This window comes from Chelonoidis abingdonii, chromosome 6 (assembly GCF_003597395.2).
Source record: "Chelonoidis abingdonii isolate Lonesome George chromosome 6, CheloAbing_2.0, whole genome shotgun sequence".
Lineage (NCBI taxonomy): Eukaryota > Metazoa > Chordata > Testudines > Testudinidae > Chelonoidis > Chelonoidis abingdonii.
Window position 1 is genome coordinate 16,958,160 of NC_133774.1, and position 26,943 is coordinate 16,985,102.

Here is a 26,943-nt window from a genome sequence, read left to right on the forward strand (position 1 = left end):
AATAATGGCAAAAGTGTATCTCTCCCACACACACATACACCTTTCCTCAAAACAGCTGGACTCTTCAAACTTAAAACACAAGCACACTTTAAGGCAGAGAGCAGACCTGAAAAATTTCAGTCTAATAGGTGACTTTTTTTTGACTGCCACTGCACATTGAATGGATGATTTCAGAGAACTATCTGCAATGACTCCAAGATCTCTTTCTTGAGTGGTAACAGCTAATTTAGATGCCATCATTGTAAATGTATAATTAGAATTATGTTTTCCAACGTGCATTACTTTCCATTTATCAACATTAAAATTTCATCTGCCATTTTGTCAGTCACCCAGTTTTGTGAGATTCTTTTGTAGCTCTTCGCACTCTGCCTGGGACTTAACTATCTTAAGTAGTTTTGTATCATCTGCAAATTTTGCCACCTCACTGTTTACCCCTTTTTCCAGATCGTTTATGTATATGTTAAATAGGACTGGGCCCAATACAGATCCCTGGGGGACATGACTATTTTCCTTGCTCCATTCTGAAAACTGACCATTTATACCTACCTTTTGTTTCCTATCTTTTAACCAGATACCAATCCAAGAGAGAACTTTCTCTCTTACCTCATGACTGCTTATTTTGCTTAAGAGCCTTTGGTGAGGGAACTTGTCAAAGGCTTTCTGAAAATCTAAATACACTATATCCACTGTATCTCCTTTGTCCGCATGCTTGTCAACTCCCTCAAAAAATTCTAGTAGATTGGTGAGGCATGATTTCTCTTTACACAAACCATGTTTCCCAACAATTTATGTTCATCTATGTGTCTGACAATTTTGTTCTTTATGATAGTTTCAGCCAATTTGCCCAGTACTGAAGTGAGGCTTCAGGGGAAGAATTTTTGTATTTCTGTTCTAGTTGGGGCTGCCCATCTGAGTGGGAGAGTGCTGTAGTCAGGTGTGTATGCCAGAGCATCATGCCTTAGGGTTGCGGGAGGGTTTAACATACTTGCACACAAGGGTGACCTGCTAGCTGGCACCCTCTCATCTGGATCTTACTTGCACCCATGAGGCTGCAGGGAGGAAGGAAATAAAACCACAGAGTTACCATCTACCTGTCATCGGAGGTCCACTTCTCACCCTGCTGAGTCATCTGGTCAGTTCTGGACCCGATTCACTCTGTGAGGTCAGGAGGCTCCAGACAAGCTTCCAGAGATTGTAGAGACCTTTTAAGTTCTCCACACCCCATACCTGGGACCCATCTTGTAGAGGGAGTAAACCCTTTTGGTTACAGTCAGTGTACTTATAATATCACTTTACCTGTTTGCTTTACTTACCTGTGTTGAGAGTTCTTTATAGTAGACCCAGTTTACTTACCTTGTTGAACTGTTGTTAGTTTAATAAACATACCTGAGTTTTACTCTGCACTTCCTTGTTACTTTTTATTTTGGGCAATCTTAAACCCCGATGATAGAGGCGGGTAGAGAGATGACTCTCTCGACTGGTCTCCAGCCATTCGAAATCCAGTCAATAGTAAAGGAGGGCTGGAAAGAAGGTAGGCTTTGGGATTAATGTTAAGAATCAATTCAGTAGCCCTAGCACTCCATGTAAACAGTGCAGGGGTGCTGTGGCTGGTTGCTATTTCAGCCATAAACCTTTATATGAATGACTTGAATATCACCTGATCTGATTTAAATATATATAGGGTTGCCAACTTTCTAATCGCAGAAAACTGAACACCTTTGCCCCGCCCTCTGTCCCACCCCTTCTCCGAGCCCCTGCCCCCCACTCACTCCATCCCCCCTCCCTATGTCACTTGCTCTCCCCCACACACACTTTCTCATTTTCACCAGGCTGGTGCAGGGGGTTGGGGTGGGGGTGAGGGCTCCAGCTGGCGTTGCAGACTCCAAGGTGGAGTTAGAAATCGGTGGTTCAGAGTGCGGGAGGGGGCTCTGGCTGGGGGTCCAGGCTTAGGAATGGGGATAGGGATGAGGGATTTGGGTTGCAGGAGGGGGCCACGGGATTTGGAGTGTTGGAGGGGTTTCCGGCCTGGGGCAGGGGTGTGGGCTCTGGGGTGGTGCCAGGGATGAGAAGTTTGGGGTGTAGGAGGGGTCTCTGGGCTGGGGCCACGGGGTTTGGAGTGAAGAGTGGAGGGCAAGGGCTCTGGCTGGGGGTGCGGGCTCTGGGGTGGGGCCAGGGTTCAGAGTGAAGGAGGGGGTTTAGGGCTGGGGCAGAGGTGTGGGAGGGAGGGGTGTAGGCTCCAGGTGATGCTTACCTGAGTCTGCTACTGGCAGGGCCAGTGCTTCCATTTAGGCGACTTAAGCGGTCGCCTAGGACACCAGGATTTGGGAGGGCGGCATTTTGCGGCCCTTGGTGGCAATTCGGCTGTAGGGGGTCCTTCCGCGCTCTGGGTTTTTGGCGGCAATTCTGCAGCGGGTCCTTCACTCGCTCCGGGACCTGCCGCTGAAGTGCCCTGAAGACCGGGAGCACGGAAGGACCCCCCCTGCCGCCGAATTGCTGCCGACCAGGAGCGTGGAAGGACCCCCGCTTAGGGCGCCAAAAACCCTGGCACCCCTCCTGGCTACTGAGAAGTGGTAACATGTCCCTCCCACTCCTAGGTGTATGGCCAGCCAAGGGGCTCTGTGCGCTGCCACTGTCCCGACTGCAGGCACTGTCCCTGCAGCTCCCATTGGCTGTGATTCCTGGCCAATGGGAGCTGCAGAGCTGGCACTTGGGCTAGGGGCAGCGTGAGGAGCCCCTGTGGACACCCCTATGCCTAGGACCCAGAGGAAGCTGCTGGCTGCTTCCCAGGAGCTGCAAGGAGCCGGGTAGGGAACCTACCAGCCCTGCACCAACTTAATGGCCCAGTCAGTTGTGCTGACTGGAGCTGCCGGGGTCCCTTTTTGAAGTGGACACTTGTCAACCGTATTTAAATATGAGCTTCGCCTTGTAAAACCACCTGGAGGTTACAGTGTTATATAATTGTAACTTGTGTTTCGGCCTGTATTCATATGTTGACCTGGTGGAAAATTTTCAACTGGAATGTTTTTCCTTTGGAAACAGTGATTCATTGAAACTGAAATGTTCCACAGGAACACATCAATTTTGATTAAATGTCTTTTAGAAACGTATTTTCTCTTTTATTTTTTATTTACCTATTTTATAAAATAAAATAAAAATAATGTAAATTAAAATTTGATATAAAATAAAACATAAAACAAAAAATTAAAATTTAAACATTTTAATGGACGTAAAATGAATTTTTTTTTCAAAAAAAGTCTCAGGAATTTTCAAAATTTGACTTTTTTTTTTCCTGTTTGGTACATTTTTTTTTTTCTTTTCAAAATCACGGAATTTCCCACAAAAGAGAAATTCTGGTTCTCGAACAGCTCTAATTTCCTTTCTTTTCTAAAATTTCAACTTTCTGCATTTCAGGGAAAAGTAAAATTGTTGCAATGGTTTTTCTTATTATTAAAGTGATCATAACTATATAAATTATTAATAATAATCACTTCAGTAGCTATGGCTTCCAGACAGCAACTGGCCTGAGCCAAGACTCAGAATCTGAACAACAACAAACTTTGGAAATATTGGTACCCAGTTCTGAGTTTGGTTGCTTGGGTTTCCCCGTACTTGCAGCAAAGAGTTTATTTTCTGGAATCAGCCTTATTCCTGACCTCCTTTCTAGGGTTATTCATGTCTCTTTAATTCTTCTACAAAAGCTGATTTGCCTAGCATGAGAAAGCAGTCAAGTGGAGGGATCTGCATGCCCCAAGGGAGCCTGGGATAGTCATGCTAGGTACCCAGAGGCACGTCACATTATTATGGTCAGATTTCGTTATGGACAACATCCAGTTCTAAGTAAAATATCCTGGCTTCATTTCTTCAGAAGTTACTTTAAAAACCAGATAGAGAAGAGGTGCCCAATGCATAGAGTGTGTATTAGATCCAATGTCATGATGACTGATGTCATGATTGCAGGGCTAGCTGTATCTCTGCCCTTTTCTGGTTTCTCTGAGTGCACCCCCACCGGTGTCAGGCATCAAGCCTTTACATATCTTGGAGTGGAATTCTGCAATTCTCCCCAGCAGAGGCGCCAGGGTTTCTGGCGCCCTAAGCAGAATTCAGGGGGCAGCATTTTGTGCACTCTCCACAGGACGTGCGGGAGCTTCCGGTTCCACTCCCATCGCGCCGCCGAAGAAGGACCCTCCGCCGAAATGCCGCAGGCGACAGCAGCAGTCATTGAGTTGCCCAGTTGCCTGCTGCTGTTTTCCACAGCACATCAGCAGAAGGTCCTTCGGCAGCGCAACTGGAGCGGAACTGGAAGCTCCTGTGTGCCCAGTGGGGGACCCACAAAATGCTGCCTCCCGAATCCTGGTGCCCTAGGTGACCACCTAGGGTCGCCTAATGGAAGCGCCGGCCCTGATGCTCCCACTCTTAGACCAGACTCTAGGCTACAATACTCTGTGTATCAACCATGTTTACCCTAACCCAGCAGATCCATGTGAGTTTGAGCATCTGTGATTCTTCCTTTCTTGAATCAGTGACCAGTTATGAATAGAGTGACCAGATGGCTTTCTTAAACCCAAGCATTGTTAATTTTAACAGTAGGTACAAACATTTAGAAAAAAAGGATTTTAAAATAACAAACAGCCTGCACACAATGTCTATCTTACTTAAAGTCTTAGCATCTCCTGATGGTAACCTAGGCAGGCCTAACTTCTTCAGATGTCACAGCAGGTCTCTGTGTCTCAGCCTGGATCTGTCCAGTATCTAGTCTCCTTTCTTGAGAGAGTGCATGTCATAAACCGGATAGAGTCCTTGCGATCTCCTGTGCTCTCAGGCCTTTTCCTATCTTGGCATTGTCTCTTAAGTCTCATGCGTTTGCCGAGAAGTGGCTAATCTTGAGCCAGTCTTTCCCTTTCTGCATTTTTTTCCTGACAACCCACTATTGAACTAAACCAATGTATTTATACAGTAACCATCTCAGTAGCCAGGTCATCATACGGTATTCATACATTTATTACAGAGCAGTGTCAAATCCGTCACAACTGGACACAACTGATTCTCCATCACCGTTCACACCATTGAAGTCCAGCTTCCTGATGCCTTGGAGATGTCTGCAACTATATACAAAAAGTTACTGAGTGGACATTGGAGAATCAGCATGATGAGGTAATTACACCTAGTTACAGTGATGATCAATGATTCATAATTAACAGATTATAAAGCCAGAAGGGATCACTACTCTGCCTGCCTGCATAACACAGGCCATTTAAATAATTCCTGTTTGAACTAGACCATATCTTTTAGAAAAAGATCCAATCTTGATTTAAGATGGAGGATCCACCACAATGGAGTGTGGTGAAAATGTCCCAACAGAAGGAGCTGGATATGGTGAAATATATGCTCTCAATCAAAGCAATGCTGAAGTCAACTGATATGACAATGGGGGCAATCTTAAACTGGAACAGTCCTGGCTGGAGACATCCAAGTCTTTTGTCATGGAAGGGGGCTTTTTAGACTGGCACACAGCGCTGGCTGCAGAAGAGGGCTTCTTTGCTTGACAGTGGGTACGGCTCCGATTTGTTCACTCTGACCCTGGATAAAAATTAATCCTAGGGTAGTTAAGGAACTAGCTGAAGCAATCTCAGAACTGTTAACAATTATCTTCGAGAACTCATGGAGGATGGGGTGAGGTCCCAGAGGACTAGAATAGGGCAACCATAGTGCCTATCTTTAAAAAGAACAAAGAGGACCAGGGGAATTATAGACCATTCATACAACTTCAATACCTGGAAATATACTGAAACAAATTATTAAACAATCAGTTTGCAAGCACGTAGAGGATAATAGGGTTATTATGAGGAAGAGCCAACATGGATTTGTCAAGAACAAATCACGCAAAGCTAACCTAATTTCCTTCTTTGGCAGGGTTACTCGCCTAGAGGATAGGCGGGAAGCAGTAGATGTGCTATATCTTGATTTCAATAAGCCTTTTTACACAGTCCCACGTGACATTCTCATAAGCAAACTAGAGAAATGTGGGCTAAATAAAATTACTGTTAGGTGGGTGCACAACTGTTTGAAAGATTATACTCAAAGAGTAGTTATCAATGGTTCACTGTCCAACTGGGAGGCTGGGTGTATCTAGTGGGGTCTCAAAGGAGTCAGTCCTGGGTCTGATACCCTTCAATATTTTCATTAATGATTTGGAGAATATGCTTTATAAAATTTGTGGATGACATCAAGCAGGAAGGGCTTGAAAGCAATTTGGAGGACAGGCTTAGAAATCAAAAAGACTGACAAATTAGAGAAAAATCAAGACGATGAATTTCAGTAAAAGCAAGTGCAAAGTACTACACATAGGAAGGAAAAATCAAATGCACAGCTGTAAAATGAAGTGAATAACTGGCTAGGTAGTAGTACTGCTGAAAAGGACCTGTGGGTTACACTGGATCACAGATTGAACACGAATTCACAATGTGATACAGTTGTGAGAAAAGCTAATCATAGACTCAGAACTGGAAAGGACCTCGAGAGGTCATCCAGTCCAGTCCCCTGCACTCATAGCAGGACTAAGTATTATCTAGACCATCCCTGACAGGTGTTTGTCCAACCGGCTCTTAAAAATCTCCAAAGATGGAGACTCCACAACCTCCCTAGGCAATTTATTCCATTGTTTAACCATCCTAACCATCGCAAAGGTGTGAGAAATAAACACATAGGATGAGGGAGGGATGCACAGAAGGAAAAGGATAAAAAAGGTAATATTGCTCCCAAATGTATCTGGATCCCAAAGAACTGTGGCTGCTATAAACAAACATGCAAGCCCTACTTCATAGATACTGCTACTCTGATTGGTTTCGGGCAACTTGTAAAACATATAATGCAGTGAGCATCACTACAGGGATCACAACATATTTAAAGGGGTATTACCTGTGATATGGTGACTGGCCCCTTTAAGAGGTAAGAGGTCCGGTTCCAGTAGGGTGGACAGTTCCAATTTTGGGGTCTTTTTCTTGTAAAGGCTCCTACAACCCCGCACCCCGTCCTGATTTTTCACACTTGCTGTCTGGTCACCCTAAGTTCCACGTGTGTCTTTCTCAGGAAGATCACAGACTCAAGAGTGGGTGAAGGACAAGAACCCATATGGCTGGCTCATGTAAGCAGAGACTTGGCTCAGAAGCAGAGGCTTTCTGGATGGCCTTAAAAGTTCTGTTACAGATTTGAGCTTTGTTTAGTCTTGATCCACCCCTGCAAGTGTGGTAATGCTGGCAAGGGTTATGTTGTGATGGGACTGCTATTAGTGTTTATATGGTAAGCTACTTAGTTGTAGCTGCAGATCTAGTTTAGCGAGTTTACGGTAATCTCTTTTAGACAGACAGACACTACATACAGCAACAAGAGGACACTACAGTAAGATGTTGTTTTGCTCTGTACGCTAAGGAGCATGTGACTGGTCCAACGAGTTGCAAATCATGTGATTGCTGAGCAGGCTCAGATAAGAAGCTGAGATGCGTGGGAGAGAAGCATAGAGAAATCTGACACACACAGACTCTGCTGAATAGGCAGCAGAAGCCACCAGATCTTTCTACGAAAAGCTCCACTGCAAGGCCAACAGGAAACATGGACTGTGGCGTGATCACCTCCAAGACAGTGCTGCTGCTGCTCAGCCTCATTTTTTGGGTAATTTGATGGAAGAACCTTTAGTTTGGTAACTTTCCCTGACCGTCCTGTGGCTGCTGCCACTACTGGCTTCCTGTAACAGTCCTCACCCCTTTCCTTTTTCACTGAACTGATTTAACTGCAGATGTTTTCAGATATTCTGGAGCTGATCCTACAGTTCTTACTCGGGCAAAACTCCCTACTGAAGCTGATGGGGAGATTTGTCTGAGTCCGAACTGTAGGATTGGGGGCGGTATCTGTACTTCTTTTACTGTAAAGAACTTAGTATGCTAGATGCTCTATAAACAACCTTAATTGTTATGAATTATTACTTCTTATTACTGCCTTGAGAGTGTTAATACTAATGTGATCAACTGTCCGTTTTTACTGGGCAAATTAAGGAAAGATCAGAGAGCAACGAGTGAGCGTCAGTACAAAGCAGATGTGCCTTAAAGAGGAACTGAAGGGGGATTTGGTATGGAAATACACATTTAACTCCATTGATCTACTTTTTTCTCACAGCAGGGAAGCAAACTTACTAATGTAATGTTGTACACATAACTTTTATTTTTCCAACTAAACTTTTAAAAGTAGTTTTATTAGTGAAACCAAGCGTAAGAGACTATGTAAAGACAATGAAAAATGCTAACTAAAGGCAGGTGGTTTCTGCCTCTGCCCAGAACTGGTCACCCCAGGGTAGTAAGCTAGAGATTCCATATCAGAGTTGTAGGGAACGAAGTGAGATTTTATGAAAAATACAAAGTGAGGACACCAGAGAGTTAGGGGGCCACATACCCATCTGGTGTAAAGCAGCATAGCTTCAGCTGAATATTCTGTGATATTAGAGGCTGGGGGTGAACTGCCAGGTGGGAAGCAGACTTTCCTCCCTGGGATGTTGGCCATAGATAGGGCTTTCTCCAATTAATGCTTGTTGTACTATGGTGTAACTCCGTTAGTATTAGCTACACTCTATTTATTTCAGTGTAAGGGAGATCAGAACTGGGCACAAAGTTTCTTATTCTCTTAAAATCTTTAGGTAAGTAATGGGTTTCAGTCTTTGAAAAATTATATATGTTTGTTCATGACTTTATCTCGAGTTAACACGTTTATTAATCTCTTGCTTTAAATGCTATCACAAAGTTTTTTTTTAAAATGAACTTTTGATTTGTGAGAATTTGTAAAATAATTGTTTTTTGATAGAAAACAAAACGCTATGCTCTTTTATGAAATTCAGATCAATATAACTGAGTTTTAATTCATTCTAAACTCAAAGAAGAAAGATTTTGACTGATTAGTTTTAAAGAAGAAACATTTAACCGGTGAGGATATTATAACATTGCATACATTATTTTATCCATTACTGCTGCATGATATTGGTATCCGTACACGCTAGCCATTTCATTACGCTCTTCTCTGCTGGCTGGAATGAGAACTGATTTGCTGTGCTATAGACCGTATAACACTAAAAGTTAATGGAGATTACAAGGAGAATTAAACCAAAAGTATATACGGTTCTCAAACTCTGATCGATGAACTCCTTTCTGGTGGTCTGAGAGCCAGGCAATAAACAGAATGGGATGATGGGAGGGAAAGCAGGCCCATGAGAGGATTTCATTCTTATAAAATGGTGAATGGAATGAAATGTCTGGAGAGCCCCTACAGCACACTCTACAACCTAAGAAAAGCAGACAAAAGTCTTCATATGCTGCTTTGTGATTCTGGCTGCTGCACTTCATTTCTTCTCCAGCAGTGAAGCAGTTCAGATGTGTTAGTGCTGGAAGCACTTTAATGTAAAAATGCAAGTTTCACTGTTCATTCGGCATTGATTTTTGGACTCTGCTGATCCTGGAGTGTGTCTAGCACTGTAGCTGCCACAGCTTTTGTATACATTGATTTTTGGGCTTTCTTAAATTAGTTTCAATATGAAACTTAAGTTTCAGTGTATCACACTTGATCATTTCATACAAATGAAATTAATTGAATGGTTATTTTCTGGAGACAGGCAGACCTGAACCAAAAGTCCGGAACTGGACGCACAGTTCAGATCTAGATCCAAATGTTACATCCCAGGCATATTACCAGGTGTTTTTTTGACTTTGTATGGAGAACATTTAGTTCCTGAACCCTAGATGAATGCATGATATTAAGAGGATCCAACTAAGTGTTTAAGTTTCTGAAGTATGCAAATATGCTCAGATAGAACCAGTGCGTTGGCAACTTCCTTAGTCTTGCAGCTCCTGAATGGTTATTGGACACATGTAAATGAACTGTACAGGTTGCAACATCAAAACCATTTGACTAAATGGAGGGTTGGCTGAATGAGGGAGCAATGAATCGTGCACATTGTGTTAAGAGGACATGACCACTTTTTGGTTAACCAGGACTTTCAGCCAACCAATTAAAGAAACATATGGTTAACCAGAGTGTGGTAAATATGCTGTACTTGTGTACAAATTCCTTGCTGAAGTGGTTTCAAAGAGTAGTTTGATTTAGTTATCTATCTGATAAGTTTGTGAGTAGAAAACAGGACCGCCCAGAGGATTCAGGGGGCCTGGGGCAAAGCAATTTCAGGGGCCCCTTCCATAAAAAAAAGTTGCAAAACTATAGAATATTATATTCTTGTGGGGGGCCCCTGGGGGGCCTGAGGCCTGGGACAAATTGCCCCATTCCCCCCCCTCCCCCCGGGCAGCCCTGGTAAAAAATTGTGTTTACTTTTAGAACCATATAGTAGTTTGTCTTCAGTGTTTCTGGAGGTAAAATTGCTGTTAAAAACTAAGAAGTAAAAGTATAGCTGGATTTGTTATACAGTTGGTCTAATGGCAGCTGGAGTACTGGACTCCTCTATGGGTATATTAGTTCCAGGGGCACTTCAGCCTTCATGTTCCATAAGAATATTCAGGCTTATGATTTTCTCATCATGTACAAAGATATTTGAATAGCCAGAGTACAGCTGCTAATTTTTGCCTTACAAACAATACATAATGTCTTTTTGAAAGTATTAATCAGGAAAATAACAGGTTGAGGGAGGGAAATGGTTCAGGTTGTATGAATGTGAGTCAAGAAGACCTTGGTGTAAAATTTGTGACAGGTAACCACCCCCCCACTACACCCCCTTTTCAGATCCCACATAGAAGCTACAGCTTCTAGCCATGATTCTCTTCTATTTTAGGGATAAGACTCATGTGAGTTTGACTGTAGTATTATAATTTAATGGCAATAAAGATTCCGGTTAGTTTTTTGGGACTTTCCTGCCACATGGGAAAGTTTGAGTAATTCAGCAATAGACTGAAAGAAATGAACTGGATAGATCACTTCATTTGCAGAAGTGAGCTTTTCAGAAATAAACCCCTTTGTGGTGAGCTGTGCTCAGAGCTTGAAATGTGGCAAAACGAGAAGGAACTCAATTCCCCTTGTTAAAATGCAATAATCTGTTGATGAATGTACGTTAGGGAAGGACAGAAGAGATGGAGAATTCCCCTTGTTGAGTTCTTAATATTCATACCTTCATTGTGATCATCACTGGAAACCAAAGCTTGGATTTCACAGGCCAAAGTGTGTCCCAAAGAGGTGTGCATGAAACTCCCATTGACCTGGTGTCTAGTTTTACAGTCCTGTTTTCATACAGTGCATAAGGTAGGAACCATTGGAGTGTTAACATTTATTGATTCGCTGTGCAGTTAGTTATGATTGCTGTGTGCTGTTTCCTGTCTGAAGCATAGGGAAATACTGCAGTATTTCATTGTAAACAGACGGAAATTACCCCTGCTTTGAGAGGAACTACACACTATATATCGCTTCACTGATGTTTGTCTTTATTGGAACTCAAATAACTACCAGAAGCATAAACTTCAGTCTAGTTTTGGCTATTGTTAGGGTTTCCTTCCAGGTTTCTAGCATGTGAGCTTAAGGTGCCACAGAAAAGCCCTTCATTCCTAGGCACAGCCTTAGAACATGACAACCTGTTTTGTTTGGATAAGAGGTTGGGGTAACTTGGGTAACATGCTAGCTTGTTAATGACTACCATTGTATGTGTTAGTCACTTCAGCTCCTGCAGGGGAAATGCAGAACCTTGAATTCACGTTTTGGCAGATAGGTGAAGGAGGAACTGATTTTTCATCATATAGAATATGTTAATTTGTGATAGTTTGGTCTTTACAGGTATCTCTGATAATCATCTAAGAACTCCTACAGAATTTACTGAGATTTATAAACAGCATTTCAATTCACCTGTAAGCATTACCTCTCTTGCCCAAGCACTGAAACTGCACAGCTTGAAAATGATTGTGGGAAATTCACCTTACGCCTACATAATAGAGGCTGCAGGTACAATGCCTTGGTAGGAATTATTGCTTAGAGGTGAAATGAAATGCTGTTTAAAAAATGCAGTAAGCCCTGTATGAGATCCCAGATCATTATCGTAATGTCTGTCTGCTTGTGACTATTACAAATAAAGAGATTACAGATCAGTTTCTCTTTTACTTACCTGCCAAAAATACAGCATTAAGTGACTCCCCTGCAGGAGATGCTGATGTCAAAACACATACAGGTATTGCTACTGTGAAGGGGGAGTTTATTGGGACTTGTGTGTGCTCAGTACCTCTGAAAAGCAGGTCACTTATTTAAGGGCCTAACCATGGACTGAAATGTTCCAGGCGTGCTGAGAGCTCTTGGGGGTGCTGAGAGCTCTTGAACCAAACTATAAACTCTGTATAGGATGGAAACCACTGCAAGCCAGGGGGTGGAGGAGCACCCCTAGCAACTCTAGTTCCAGCACCTGTGAACATAGTTCCAAATTTTAAAATGTTAATCTTAATTCTCTATGCCTCAGATGCACATTTGTGAACAGAAATGATAATGTTGATCTACCTCACATGGAGTCTGGTGAGGTTCACTGTCTTTAAAGCACTTTGAGCTCTTCTCATGAAAGGTGCTGTAGGAGAGGAAGGTAAATTATTGTTATGACTGTGTTTGACCTTCCAGTAATAGATTATTAGGAGTAGAGCTGTGGGAAGAACTGATTTTTCAGTTCACTGGTGGTCTGTAAAATCAAAAACTAAATTCATTTTGGGTTGACCTGAAATGAATTTTTTTCAAAATTTTCTGTAAGCTAAAAAGTAAACAAAAGAATTTGGTTTCGGTTGAGCAAAACATTTTGTTTGACCAAAAATTAAATGTGTTTAGATTTTGAGCATTTTTAAAAGTTTGTAAGTTTTCTTCTTTAATGTACAAAACTGAAGGAAATTTAAAAAAAAAAGTTTTTTGACTCGAGACATTGAAACATTTTGTTTCAAAAATGTCAAAACAAAATGTTGGCTTTCTCAGGATTTGGGTTGAGGGGAGGGCAGGTTCCACACAATTTGGTGAAACCGACATGAATTTGCAAAATGTTTTGGTGTCACTCAATTTGTATTTTTCCTCCCAAAAAGTTTTAAATGAAAAATTTTGCTCAGCTCTAATTAGTCACTTTTATTTAACACATCACCAGCGTGTCAGTGTCAAATTATTCTCAGTTTTATTCCTAGAGGGTCGCACATTTGAGCCTCAAGCTCCTTCTTGGACCACCTCCCTTCCCCACCCATCCCCACAGCCAAGCCTCACTCCAGCCTGTCCCCTCAAAACAGCTGGGCCTCTTGACTTCCTACTCTGACAAGTTCTCTTTCCCCCCACCCCCTTTCTTTGCAGTAGAAATGTTGGATAACACACAGAACTTCGTGAGCAGTGAAGTGGCCCGCGGCACCAAATCGACACTCTATGGGCCTGATATTAGTGGAAATCAGGCTTTTCTGGTTTTCTGACTTTTTTTCACCAAAATCAATATCGTTACGTAGACTATTCCCTGAAATTTTGGAATTAACTTTTGAAAATTGCAGCTGGTCATCCTATTACATACAGGGAAACAGGTAGAGGGGGAGGAATAGCTCCAGTGGTTTGAGCATTGGCCAGATTTGAGTTCAATCCTTAAGGGGGCCATTTGGGGACTTAGTTTGGGATTGATCCTGCTTTGAGCAGGGGATTGGACTAGATGATCTCCTGAGGTCCCTTCCAACCCTGATATGACAGAGAAATGCTGTTGAGTGGAGGGCTGGGCTTTGCTTTGCTCATCCAATTACAGGTAAAAGAAAATAGTTTCTTTAAGAATAGATATTACATTACAGAAAACCTGCTGCCTGAACATAATTTCAACCTGATCTTGTAGCCTATACTCACTCTCACATAAACTCATTTTCAGCCCTGGGGGAAGTGAGTGCAACTCACACTTCAGTGACATTACTTTGGGCTGAATTTGATCCATTGACTGTAATGGGACTTCTCATAGCAGGGAAGAAATTTTGGTTGAGGGTATGAACACTGAGGTGTTTTCTGGAAGTATTGCCCTCTACTTGTGAGTTATAAGCTACACTTTGCTTTGGACAACTAATATTACTGTCCCTGTGTTTGCATTATTCATTAGGCTGCTAGCACAGCCTACTATTAAGGTTGCCCAACACTTCTCCTTATAAGATGCTATTTTCATTTGTTTATAACTTTGACTGTTCAGGCTAAAATGGAGTTGATTACAATAAGCTGTGTTGGTATTAAAGTATGTCCTTCCCAAGAAGGAAATAATCCATTCTAGTGTCCTAACCAAGCTGATCATAATGACAATAGCTCTTTAGATTTATTTCCTTGTTTCTACAGCAGCATATGCAATTATATCAATATAACTTTGTGGACAGTGTTTAAGTGCTGCTGCAAGGGATTTTGAATTATTTTGTTGGCTCTGAAAAATATTGGTCATTTTTGCTTCATGGCAGAGAGGTGGATTTTAAGTAGGACTTTTGATTAATCACAGTTAACTCCAGCAATTAACGGAGAAAAAAATTAATCGCAGTTTTAATCACACTGTTAAACAATAGAATACCAATTGAAATTTTTAATATTTTGGATGTTTTTCTACATTTTCAAATATATTGAGTTCAATTGACAACACAAAAAACAAAGTGACAGTAACTCACTTTATATTTATTTATAAAATTTGCAAACTGTAAAATGTATTAATCAAAAGAAATAATTTTTCAGTTCACCTCATATAAGTCTAAAGTGCAATCTCTTATCAGAAAGGCGACGAACTTACAAAATTGTAGATTTTTTTTTTTGTTACATAACGCACTCAAAAAAACAAAGACAATCGAAAACTCAGACCTAGAAGCAATCATCCTACTTCTTGTCACGAGCCAATTGCAAAGACAATTTGTTTACATTTACAGGTGATAGTGCTGTCCCGCTTCTTGTTGCCAAAAAGTCACCTGAAAAGTAAACAAGCATCGTAATGGCACTTTTGAGCACGACCATTGCAAGGATAGTTACATGCCGATATTCTAATCATTCTGGAATCCCCTCATACGACCACCATCCAGAGACATGCCTCACCTGATTGACACTCATTAAGAAGAAAATAATTGTAATAAATTTGTGACTAGAAACTCCTTGAGGAGAGATTGTATGTCTCTTGCCTGTGTTTTACTTGTATTCTGCCATAGTATCGCGTTATAGCCATCTTGGAGAAGGCCCAGAATCAGTGTTCCCCAAGTTTTACATCCATGTGCAGAATTAATTTGTATGGTGCACGCAATATGGAAGGATGATGTGTGACACCATTCACCTTCATAGTGTGCACATAAGCAAGAGATCGATGGTGTGAGTGGAGCTGAGAGGTGCGAGTCTGGGAGGGACTCGGAACTATGGTGTGAAGATTGGGATGTAAGTGGGAATGAGGCCTCTGGGGTAGGCTCTGGAGTAGAGCTGAGGATAAGGGTGGGTGCAGAGGGCTAGAAGAGAGTTGGGGGTGGGTGCTGTCGCTCTGGTTGGCCTAGGATGAGAATTGGGGTCTGCAGCGGACCAGGGCTGCGCAAGGTTGAGAAGCAAGCGATGTGAGCTCTAGGGTGGGCTGGGATGTAAGGGTTGGATGCAGAACTGCCCCAAGGGCTTTTGTTGGAAAAGAGGATACCCCGGAGTTTTCCCCCCCACTTCCCCCCCCTCCGCCACAATTAGGCAGCCTTGCCGGAGCCAGGGAAGAGGTGCCCTCTCGCCTGGTGCGGCAGCTAACAGCGGGTCTGGGGGGGGGGGGCGCAAGGAGGAGCTCCTCTTGCCCTGGCAGCTCCGGCGGCTGGGCAGCTTAGAGGGAACCTAGCCCAGGATATGTTGTTTTAAGAACAAGAATTTCACTGCATGATTTGACAGAACACAAGCTACCATTTGTGAATTTCTAAAAGAATAGCTAACAGCACTCAACCCAAGATAAGAATCTGAGCTACCCTTCCAAAATTTGAGCAGGACGGGTTGCGAGCAACATTCAATGTGGAAACTACAAACACAAATCAAAAGAAAAAGAAAATCAACCTCTGCTGGCGGCATCTGACTCAGTGATAAAAATGAACATGCTTCGGTGAGCACGGAAATTGGATCGTTATCGAGCAGAACCCGATCATCAATAAGTGGATGCATGCCTCTGGAAGGTGGTTGAAAACATGAAAAGAGACATAGAACCTTTAGCACATCTGGCACGTAAATATCTTGCAATGCTGCCTACAACTTTGGCATGTGAACACCAGTTCTCACTTTCAGATGACATGGTAAACAAGAAGCAGGCAGCATTATCTCCTGCAAATGTAAACAAACTTGTTTGTCAGAGCGATTGGCTGAACAAGAAGTAGGACCGAGTGGACTTGTAGACTCTAAAGTTTTACATTGTTTCATTTTTTAATGCAATTTTTTTGTACATAATTCTACATTTGTAAGTTCAGCTTTCCTGGTAAAGAGATTGCACTATAGTACTTGTATTAAATTCAATGAAAAATACAATTTCTTTTCTTTTTACAGTGCAAATATTTATCATTAAAATAAATATATAGTGAGCATTGAATTCTGTGTTGTAATTAAAATCAATGTATTTGAAAATGTGGAAAACATCCAAAAAAATTTAAATAAATGGTATTCTATTATTGTTTAACAGCACGGTTAATTGCTTTAATCGCTTGACAGACCTAATTTCAATATTTCATATCCAGAGGACATTGTACACTACTTTAAAGCAGTTGCAAAGAAGATCAGTTTTATTTACATTTCTGTATCCCCTGAAGGCCCCGAACAAGATTGAGACACAGTTGCTCTGAACACGTATACACTTAGCGTTATGTCTACGCTGTGGTTGGGGTGTGTGATTGAAGCACTTACAGATGTACCTGCGCTAGTTGGGGTGCCAACAGCAGTGAAGCTATGGCACAGGTTTCAGTGTGGGCTAGCCTCCCCAGGTCCCTATGGGCTAGTACAGACTGTGCTGCCATTGCTTCATTACTGTTGGTACTCCTACTACCTAGAATAAAGCTAGCGTGGATATGACTTCACATGCTGCAGTCACACCCATACCCTTAGAGACCGTACTTGCCCCCAAAGTGTTCACAAGCCAAGAGAAAGTAGTGGGAAGAGTTGGTAGGTTCCTTCCTCCTCTGGCCCTTCCTGGGAGTATGGGTAGAGGTTGGCATAGCTTCTCTTGCCCCTCAGTCTGTGTAGCTCCAGCCCTTCTCCCCAACATGGAGAGCGAGTGTGATGGGCAGGGCTGGCTCCAGGCACCAGTGAAGGAAGCAGGTGCTTGGGGCTGCATGTCCGGGTCTTTGGTGGCAATTCAGCCGCAGGTCCCTCAGTCCCTCTCTTCCTCTTTGAGCTGCTGCTGAATAGGAATAGAGGGAGTGAAGGACCAGCTGTTGAACTGCCATCGAAGAATGGAGCGGCACGGTTGAGCTGCTGCTGATCGACTTTATTTTTTTTTTTTCCCGCTTCTCCACTTGGGGTGGCAAAAAAGTTGGAGCTGGCCCTGGTGATGGGAGATTCCTAACTCCTCTGGGGCTTCCTCGGGGTGGGGGCAGAGGCTAAGCCTAATTTTCTTGTCAAGTCCCTTCTAATTATTTGGGATAATAAGGAAAACTTGCAAAAGTTGGTTCTTAGGGCTGATTAAAGTGCTAGTAAGGTCAGATGTCTGATCACAAAAGTTCCACCCTTGTGCGCTGTGCTCTGTGTGGACACTTTCAATGTGGGTAGATCTATCCACCTGGGTAGATTTTGAAGGGGTCGGCTCTTTGTGTGGAGCTTCCCTGGGAATTTGAGTCATTATTGACAAAAACATGTTTTCGCTCTTCTCAGCACCGAGGAGCCAATGGGAGAGCAAGGTGGGTTCTGTTCTGCCTCATTCATCACCAAAGCTGTCCACTAAAACCCAACTGCAGAATTCCTGGGCCAGAATTTGGCTAATTATTATTAGTGGTGCTGTAAGAGGCAGAAAGAACACAGCTAGATTTCCAGAGCAAATGTGTCCTGCAGCTCAGTGAGAGTGTCATTTTCACAGTCACTTTTCAGGCATTTGGAGTGCACAGGAGGTCCCGGAATAGGTTATCTACTTAGTTCTGGCTTACTCCATTGCTCTTTGCCCTTTGTAGTTCCAAGACTTTAGGAAGTGACAGGCTGTTTTTCACTCTGTAGCGTACTCAAGATGTTTGCTGGCAGGCTGATCAGTGCCCTATGAAAGGCTGTGAGAGCATATAGTGAGTCACACAGATAGTTTTTAGTAATGGTAGAGTAGGGGAGCTTCATTTGTGAACAGCTTCCCTGCCCACATGACAAGTTCTGGGAAATGTTAAAATGCCTCAAAACCCTTCTGGCATCTTGACATTACTGAATTTCAAACCAGAGCTGAGAAAGTGCTTTGCGTTTTACACTTGATAAATCCAGTATATTTCCTCATGGAGGAGCTGAGCTATTTTTGCTAAGAGGATTTGTACCTTGCGTCCCTTTAGGGTCTGACCCTGCATTCTTTGTATACTCCAAAACATCGGCCAAAATCCAGAAGAGGTTTGGATGTGTGAGCAATGCAGGCTCAGCTAAAGCTTACTCTAACGCCTCACTCCAAGACACCAGAGAGATTCCGAAAAAAATCTTCCAGAAGAGCTTCAGATTAAAAATTCAGTGAACAGTAAGGACCATGTAGGAGACTTTTGACAATGGCAATTGAATTTGCTTTTGTTAAGTAAGACAGTATGGTCTGAGGGATGGGTCAAGGTATCAAGAAACATGAGTTCTGTTCCCAGCTTAGCCCTGGCTGATTTAGTGTCTGTCTTTAAGCAAATCCTTATTTCTTCCTGCCTCTCTTTCTTCATATCTAAGAATGGGGATAAGTTATTTTCTTGCCTTATTTAACCCTTTTTGAGATCCTTGTCTGAAAAGCACAATAGATGTGTAAAATAGTACTAAATGTTACGATACAAAAAGTACGCTTGAAGCATAGAAATAATGCTAACCAATTACAAGTCTTGCCTTACTTCCCTTGAAGTCAACAGCAGAGGAAATACTGCTTGCTTAATAAGGGATGCAGTTCTTCAACATAAAACTATAGAAACTGAAGAGATCTCAAGAAATCATCTAGTCCAGTGCCTTGTGCTCAGGCAGGACCAAGTAAACCTAGACTATCTCTAGCAGTTATTTCTCTAACACATTTTTAAAAACCTTCCAAGATGGGGATTCCACAGCTTCCCTTGGAAACCTATTCCAGTACTTAACTACTCTTATAGCGAGAAAGTTTTTCCTAATATCCAACCTAACTCTCCCTTGCTGCAGATTAAGCCCATTACTTCTTGTCCTATCTTCAGGGTACATGGAAAACAATTGATTACTGTCCCCTTTTAACAGCCCTTAATATATTGGAAGACTGTTATCAAGCCCCTCCTCAGTCTTCTTTTCTCAAGACTAATCATGCCCAGGGGTTTGGTTGTTTTTTTTTTTTTTTTTGTACCTTTCCCTGTAAGTCAAGTTTTCCAAATATTTTCTCGTTTTTGTTCCTCTTCTCTGGTCTCTCTCCAATTTATCCACATTTCTTTTAAAGTGTGGTGCCCAGAATTGGATACAGTACTCCAGCTAAGACCTCACCAGTGCTGAGTAGAACAGGACAATTACCTCTTGTGTCGTACATACAACAGTCTTGTTAATATACCTCTAATTGAAATTAGCCTTTTTTTCAACTGCATCACATTGTTGACTCATTCAATTTGTGATCTACTTTAACTCCCCCAGATCTTTTTCAGCAGTATTATCACCTAGCCAATTATTCCTCATATTATAGCTGTGCATTTGATTTTTCCTTCCTTTGCACTTGTCTTTATTCAGTTTCATCATGTTTATTTCAAACCAGTTCTCCAAGTTGTCAAAGTCATTTTAAATTATGGAAGCCCCTCCCAGTGTGATGTCATGTGGAAATTGTGTAAGCATACTCTCCACTCCATTATCCAAGTCATTAATCAAAATATTGAATGGTATCGGACCCCGGATTGACTCCTGAGGGATCCCAGTAGATATGCACCGCTGGTTGGACAGCGACCCTCTGATAAACTACTCCTCGAGTCTGGTCTTGTATCTAGTAATTTCATCTAGACCACATTTCCCTATTTGGTTTATGAGAACGTCATGTGAGCCTATGTCAAAACCTTTCTAAAATTAAGATATATCACATCTGTTGTTTCCCTTCTATCCATTAGGCCAGTAACACTCTCAAAGAAGGAAATTAGGTTGAGTTGGCCTGATTTGTTCTTGATAAATCCGTCATGGCTATTCCTTATAATCCTGTGATCCCTTAGGTGCTTACAAATTGATCGTTTATACTTTATTCCTGTAGCTTTCCAGGTATTGAAGTTAGGCTGATTCGTCTATAATTCCCTGGGTCCTATTTGTTCCTCTTTTTAAAGATAGGTACTCTGCCCTTCCCCAGTCCTTATACATACCAGTAGCTCAAAAGAGTAAAAAGAAAATTTGGAGCAAATTGTGGATGGGAATGTGACAAGCGCCTTGTGACAGTTGGAGTGATGTTGATTCTTTGCTGTCCTGTTTCAGCACTTGCTAATGGAGTTGTCACCATTAAATACCCCATTTACCTTTTCAGGGTTAGTACATGAAACACGTGAGACCTTTATCTAAAAAAAACTATGAATAAAACAGTGATAAGGGTTTGGGTTTTTTTTTTGCTTTCAGTTGTGCAGTAACAATGTTCCTTTCATTCATGACTGCCTGAGAACAAAAAGTGTTTTGTGTACTTTAGGACCAGGCGAGGTTGGGTAAATGTTCTGTAGGGATATGCAAACTGTTCCCGTGAAACATCTTAAAATCTTGACTTGGGGTGGCCATCTTTAACTAAGGGTGCAATCTTTAACTGCACAAGTGCGGTTGATTGTACTCCATTTTACACATAATTTGAATGTAGAACTCCAGGGTTTGTTCTGTGGCTTAGCCAAGAGGCTGCTAAAGCTAGTGGGGCAGTGGTCTGGGGGACAGTTCACCCTAGTGTGAAGGGCTTGGACTAGGACTCTAAAGACCTGGATTTTATTGCCAGTTCTGCCATAGATTCACTATATGGCTCTCAGCAAGCCACTTAAACTCAGGCTGGCTAGTGAATTTGAGTGCCACTGGCTTTGTTTAGATATCAGACTTGAGACAGCTGGGGGCCTTATTTCTGAAATGGTATCTTCAGCTCCACCTGAAGTAAAAGTTGATGCAGGAGTTCAGTATTTATGAAATTGAGACCCCAGATACCTCAAGCTGGCCATTCAAGAAATGGAAGCTCCCAAAAATCAGTGGGCACTTTGGCACAGTTTGCTCCAGGCGTCTCTGTGCTTTATTTCCTCTATCAATAAAATGAAATTGATGATATCTTTGTAAAGTGCCTTGAGCTCCTTGTACATCAAAGTTTGTGCTTTGCTTTGTGGGAAATTTAGAATTGGAAATAAACAAGGAGCAGAACATAACTGACTTTCAGGGAAGCACATGTAGCAGGACGAAACAGTGGGGCATGTAATTTTTATTATAAGGCTACTGATTTCACAACTAGCAAACTGCCCTTATGATATGATCAGATAAGGAGGAGTTGTGTTGATGGTGTTACAGAGGCAGCTTGATATCCTTAGTTCTCTCCAGCCTGCCCCTGCAGAACACTCTCTGTCCAACCATCCACCAAAATCCTGATCCAGAGATCATTGAAGTCAATGGAAAGGCTCCCATTGAGTCAATGGGCTTTGGACCAGGCCCTAATTGAAGTACAGTCACTTTATACATGCAGTTGTTTACAGCACTCAGACGCTTGTGTTTGCTGTAAAAGTACCTAAGATAGATAGGTTGCTTCCACCATTAAGTGTGTTTGGCAAAGATTTTTTTTCCTGTTAACCCACTGGGATGTGAATCCACACTCTCACACCCTAATCAAGAATCAGACCCCTAGACCAACAAGCCATCCTTGCCGAGGCTAGCCCATCAGTGTTAGGGCCAGTCCTGTAGTTCAGTGTCTCCTAAGAGGTGTAACAAAGCCTCTGAAGCTCTCACCGCTTCACTTTTAACTTTTGAAAATAGTTAATTTCTTTTAGTGAATTTAGAGCCTAGTGTTTCTAGTCTCAAAACAGGTTTCCAGTGATGTAAATATCTCTGACATAGAAGTTACAAAATAATGAAAACACCTGGGTTTGCTCCTGAAAATCAACCTGGATTTCACACAACCCTGTGGCCGTGATTTGTTGCTTTTGAGGCAGGCAAGGGAAAAGAAAAACAGCCATCTACTGCACCTGGTCAGTTGTGGAAGAGCATATTTTCCAGGCCAATTGAAACCTGTGCCTTGTTTGCACAGAATGACTGGTAAATTAAGAAATGTGCTTTGAAGGTCTGAAGAGTCCTTCACGCTTTTGTACAAAGAGGCTCAATAAGATTTTTTTCAGTTACCTTCCTACTGTACATTTTAAATGAGGGGACTGAGGTTTAATGAAGATTTCGGCGGTGATTGATCTTGGTTGGTTATTTGCATGACGTCAAAGGTAAATCTCCAGTGAAACTGCCAGTGCAAAGTCAGGAGTGCTGATTAGGACCCTATAACCACAAACCAACCATTGCTAAATGTCTGAGCTTAATATCATTCATTCTATACACCCTACTTTCTTTTTCTGCCATACTGCTAGTTGTGGGAAAACTAAATTCGATTCTTAGGTCCTGATGATCCCATCCTGGGGAAAAACCATAGGAAAAGTTGATGAAAAAACCTGGAGCATGTGCATCTGATAGGATTCATAAGGTTTGCAGATTAAGTAAGGATCTACAGAGAAAGTAGAACAAATCCATATGCCTCCTGGGCAAACCCCTGGGATGACCTTCCGCATGCTGCTCTCTGAAGTTCCCCTTGCCTTGAAGGTTGCTCTGTCATTAGCTGCTCCCTCCACCCTGCAGCTATGCATCACCTGTCTGAGTTGCAGGGTGGAGGGAGCAGCAATGCATCACCTGTCTGTCCACAAGGGTCCAAAGCCATGGTGGGGAGTTAAATCTGCTCTACTCTAAATGGCAGTAATCCTGCATGTCTATTTGATTGGCACACTGAAGGCACACAAGCTTGTATTTCTAGCAAGTCAGAACTCAAATCACTTGCAGGGAGTACAGTGGGTCACATCCCACCCTGGAGAACACTGAGTTCAGCGTTTGGGAAGGAATACCCTAGATGTGTCAAGGACAAGCACTTTATGGCACCATGTCCATCCCAGATGGCAGAATTCAAATTTAAGATAAGAAAAGGGAAAGTAATCTGCTATGTACAAGGGGAATGTACAGCCAAGATGTGAGAATGCCAAATGGTCCTACAATAGCTATTGGAGAGGGTAACACCGACTCATACAAAGCTACCTGATGTAATGGAGCTTATAGCTATCAGGAATGGCATACTGTGGAAGAGGAAAACAGAGGGGTTTATGAAGATATGCCTGCAGATTCTAGGGGAATGTGCATGGGTGAAAACAATGCCCCAGAAATGATGCTGCTAAGAAGGAACTGGCAGCCAAAAATTAAGAAACCGGAAGGCATTGTGACACAACAGAATCAGTGCTTCAGGCAGTCATAGACTGCAAAGGAAGTGCTTGAGGAAAAAGCTCAAGGCGGCACAGTTAAAAATGGATGGATTTTTAAACACGAGTGAAAGGATGTTAAGGCAGGCAGAGAATCAGAGTGAGATTTTTCAGAAGTGCAGAATGCTGGACTAGCTCTGCTTCCCTTGACTCCCATGGTGCAGCTCCCATTGACTGCAATGGGAGCAGAGCTAGGCCATCACTGAAGTTCTGCAAATCAAGTCCTGGGAGTGCAATCAAAAATCTGCTGGGAAACAGACTAAGGAACAATAAAACTGCAGCTGTAGCATGTGTGTATTGACAGTACCACAGCGCACAAACAGAACCAGGAAGACCAATGCATCCTGTCTTCTGCTGTGGGTCACTGAGAGGTGACAAAAGGAAAACAAGTTCTTTATGGAGGAAAATGTTGCATGAAACTGCCAATAGCCAAGAAGTCTGTGTGACGTTACACCCCATGTTCTTTATGGAAACATGGTTTTGATATGAATATAGTATAACTAAGATATACTTTATGCAATATAGTCTTGTAAGATATCATTGGAAAGGTTGTAATTTACTGAATGTGTTTATCCAATTTGTATGCATTTATCATTTTTTGTGTCTGAAGCTGGCAATATTGACCATGTCTCTGTATTTCAAATATGCTATGTTGGATGAGGCCAAACAATGTTAGTGGCTGATTGAAGAAATGCACACAAGCATAAGGATTACCCCAGGAACTGTGTGCAATAGAAACCTCTGAGAGAGAGCACTACATAGTGGGAACTGTTTGACACAGGTCAAATAGCTTTATACAATGGGAACTGTTTGACTCAGGTCACAGCAAAAAAAGCTTTCCAGCAAGTGGGGGGAAGATATAAAAAAGGGACAAAGACAACATGAGGGGTCCTCACTCTCCATACAACAACACACCTGAAAACATCCGAGGAACAAAGACTGAACTGTGAGAAATGATGGTCCCGGGCTAAGATCTTTAGCCTGCGTAAGAGAACCTGGGAAAGCCAAGGCAACTTGTGCCTTAAGAATCTGCCAGTCTGTTCATCACTCAGGGTGAAAATTTGTATTTTACCTATCTAGTGTGTTAAACTCAGGCTGTGAGTTTTGTTTAGTTACTAAGGTAATTTACTTTGTTCTGTTTGCTATCTCTTTAATCGCTTAAAATTCACCTTTTGTAGTTAATAAACTTATTTCTTGTTTATAATAAAACCCAGCTTATGTAATTTCTAACTGGGGGGGCAAGCAGTTGTGCACGTCTCTTCACATTGAGTAAGAGGGTGGATTTTTATGAGCTTCCGCTGTGTAGATTTGTCTGTATAGTGCAAGACAGTATTATTTTGGGTTTATCTCCCAAAAGGGGCATGCACACGAGTGCCTGGGGGAGTCCTCTCACAAAGATCTGATTTCCTTCTGTGATTGCAGTGGGGTGTGGCCCTACCTGTGTGTGTGTGTGCTGCAAGAGGCCGGAGAGCCTAATTCAGCAAAGCAGGGAGAGGGAAGCCTGGCTGGTTGAGCAAGAGAGGCTCAGTGAAATCTCAGTAAATCAGGTCGCACCCCAGAACTGGGGTCTAACCCGTCAAAGTCTGGTAATAGTAAAATACCTCTTTGGAGCTATTGGGCTGTCTCCAGTCTACTGCTTGTCAACAGATTTCGTGATGCAAGTCATAGAATAGACAGGGGATAAAAGGCAGAGGAGTTACACTGTTTGTAAGACTGAGTGAAAATGTGATTGCTCAGAGCTCTAGTATGGAACTGGAGAAACGCCTGTTGAGAGTCTTTGGGTTAAGTTTAGAGGCGAGAGCAACAAGGGTGATGTCGTGGTGGGTGTGTGCTATAGACCACCAGACCAACTAACAGAAGTTTCCAGATCACAGGCCCTGGTTCACATGTGGAACTTCCATCACTCTGACATCTGCTGGGAGAGCAATATAGCAGTGCACAGACAATCCAATAACTTTTTGGAGATGTTGGGGACAATGTCCTGGTGCAAGTGCTGGAGTAACCAACTAGGGGCCATGCTCCTCTTGACCTGCTGCTTACAAACAAGGAAAAAATGGTAGGGGAAGAAGAAGTGGGTGGCAGCCGGGGCAGCAGTGACCATGAGATGGTTGAGTTCAGGATCCTGACAAAAGGAAGGAAAGCAGCAGAATACGGATCCTGGACTTCAGAAAATCGGACTTCAACTCCCTCGGGGAACTGATGGGCAGGATCCCCTGGGAGGCTAATATGAGGTGGAAAGGAGCCCAGGAGAGCTGGCTGTACTTTAACGAAGTCGTATTGAGGGCACAGGAACAAACCATCCTGATGTGCAGAAGGAATAGCAAATATGGTAGGCGACCAGCTTGGCTTAACAGAGAACTCTTCAGTGAGCTTAAACACAAAAAGGAAGCTTACAAGAAGTTGAAACTTGGACAGATGACCAGGGAGAAGTATATAAATATTGCTTGAACATGCAGGGGTGTAATCAGGGAGGCCAAAGCACAACTGGAGTTGCAACTAGCAAGGGATGTGAAGGGTAACAAGAAGGGTTTCTACAGGTATGTTAGCGACAAGAAGAAAGTCAGGGGAAGTGTAGGACCCTTACTGAATGGGGGAGGCAACCTAGTGACAGAAGGTATGGAAAAAGTTGAAGTAATCAATGCTTTTTTTTTTTTTTTTTTTTTTTTTTTTGTCTCGGTCTTCACAGACACGGTGAGCTCCCAGATTGCTGCACTGGGCAGTAGAGTATGGGAGGAGGTGAACAGCCCTAGTAGTGAAAGAACATGTTCAGTGCTATTTAGAAGAGCTGGACATGCACAAGTTTATGGGTTTGGATCTAATGCATCCAAGGGTGCTGAGGGAGTTGGCTGATGTGATTGCAGAGCTATTGGCCATTATCTGTGAAAACTCATGATGATCGGGGGATGTCCTGGACGACTGTAAAAAGGCAAATAGAGTGCCCACCTTTAAAAAAGGGAAGAAGGAGAATCCAGGAAACTACAGACCGGTTAGCCTCACCTCAGTTCCTGGAAAAATCATGGAGCAGGTCCTTAAGGAATCCATTTGGAAGCCGTTGGAGCAAAGGAAGGTGATCAGGAACAGTCAACATGGATTCACCAAGGGCAAGTCATGTCTGACCAACCTGATTGCCTTCTATGATGAGATAACCAGGGCCGGTGCAACCATTTAGGTGGACTAGGCGGTTGCCTAGGGCGCCAAGATTTGGGGGCACCAAAAAGTGGCACCCCCAAATTTTTTTTAAATGGTTGAGCAGCTGCTGCTGCTGGGACAGAGAGGGAGTCTGAGCTGCCGGCAGCAGCGGCAGCCGGCAGCCCAGGGCCCCCCCGGGTCAGTGTGCCGCCGCGGCAGCCGGCAGCCC

The 26,943-nt window shown here is 42.8% G+C and overlaps 1 protein-coding gene across 1 annotated transcript in view; it reads left to right on the forward strand.

Annotated features, from left to right (window-relative positions):
• The first annotated feature begins 7,397 nt into the window (after nt 1-7,397).
• Nucleotides 7,398-26,943, forward strand: part of LOC116817763 (tetraspanin-36-like) — a 55,963-nt gene continuing 36,417 nt past the window's right edge. Inside the window, exon 1 of the mRNA XM_032768188.2 lies at nt 7,398-7,665. Within this exon, the coding sequence (XP_032624079.1) occupies nt 7,606-7,665 (60 nt within the window). The 5' untranslated portion in view covers nt 7,398-7,605. The remainder of the gene's footprint in view (nt 7,666-26,943) is intronic.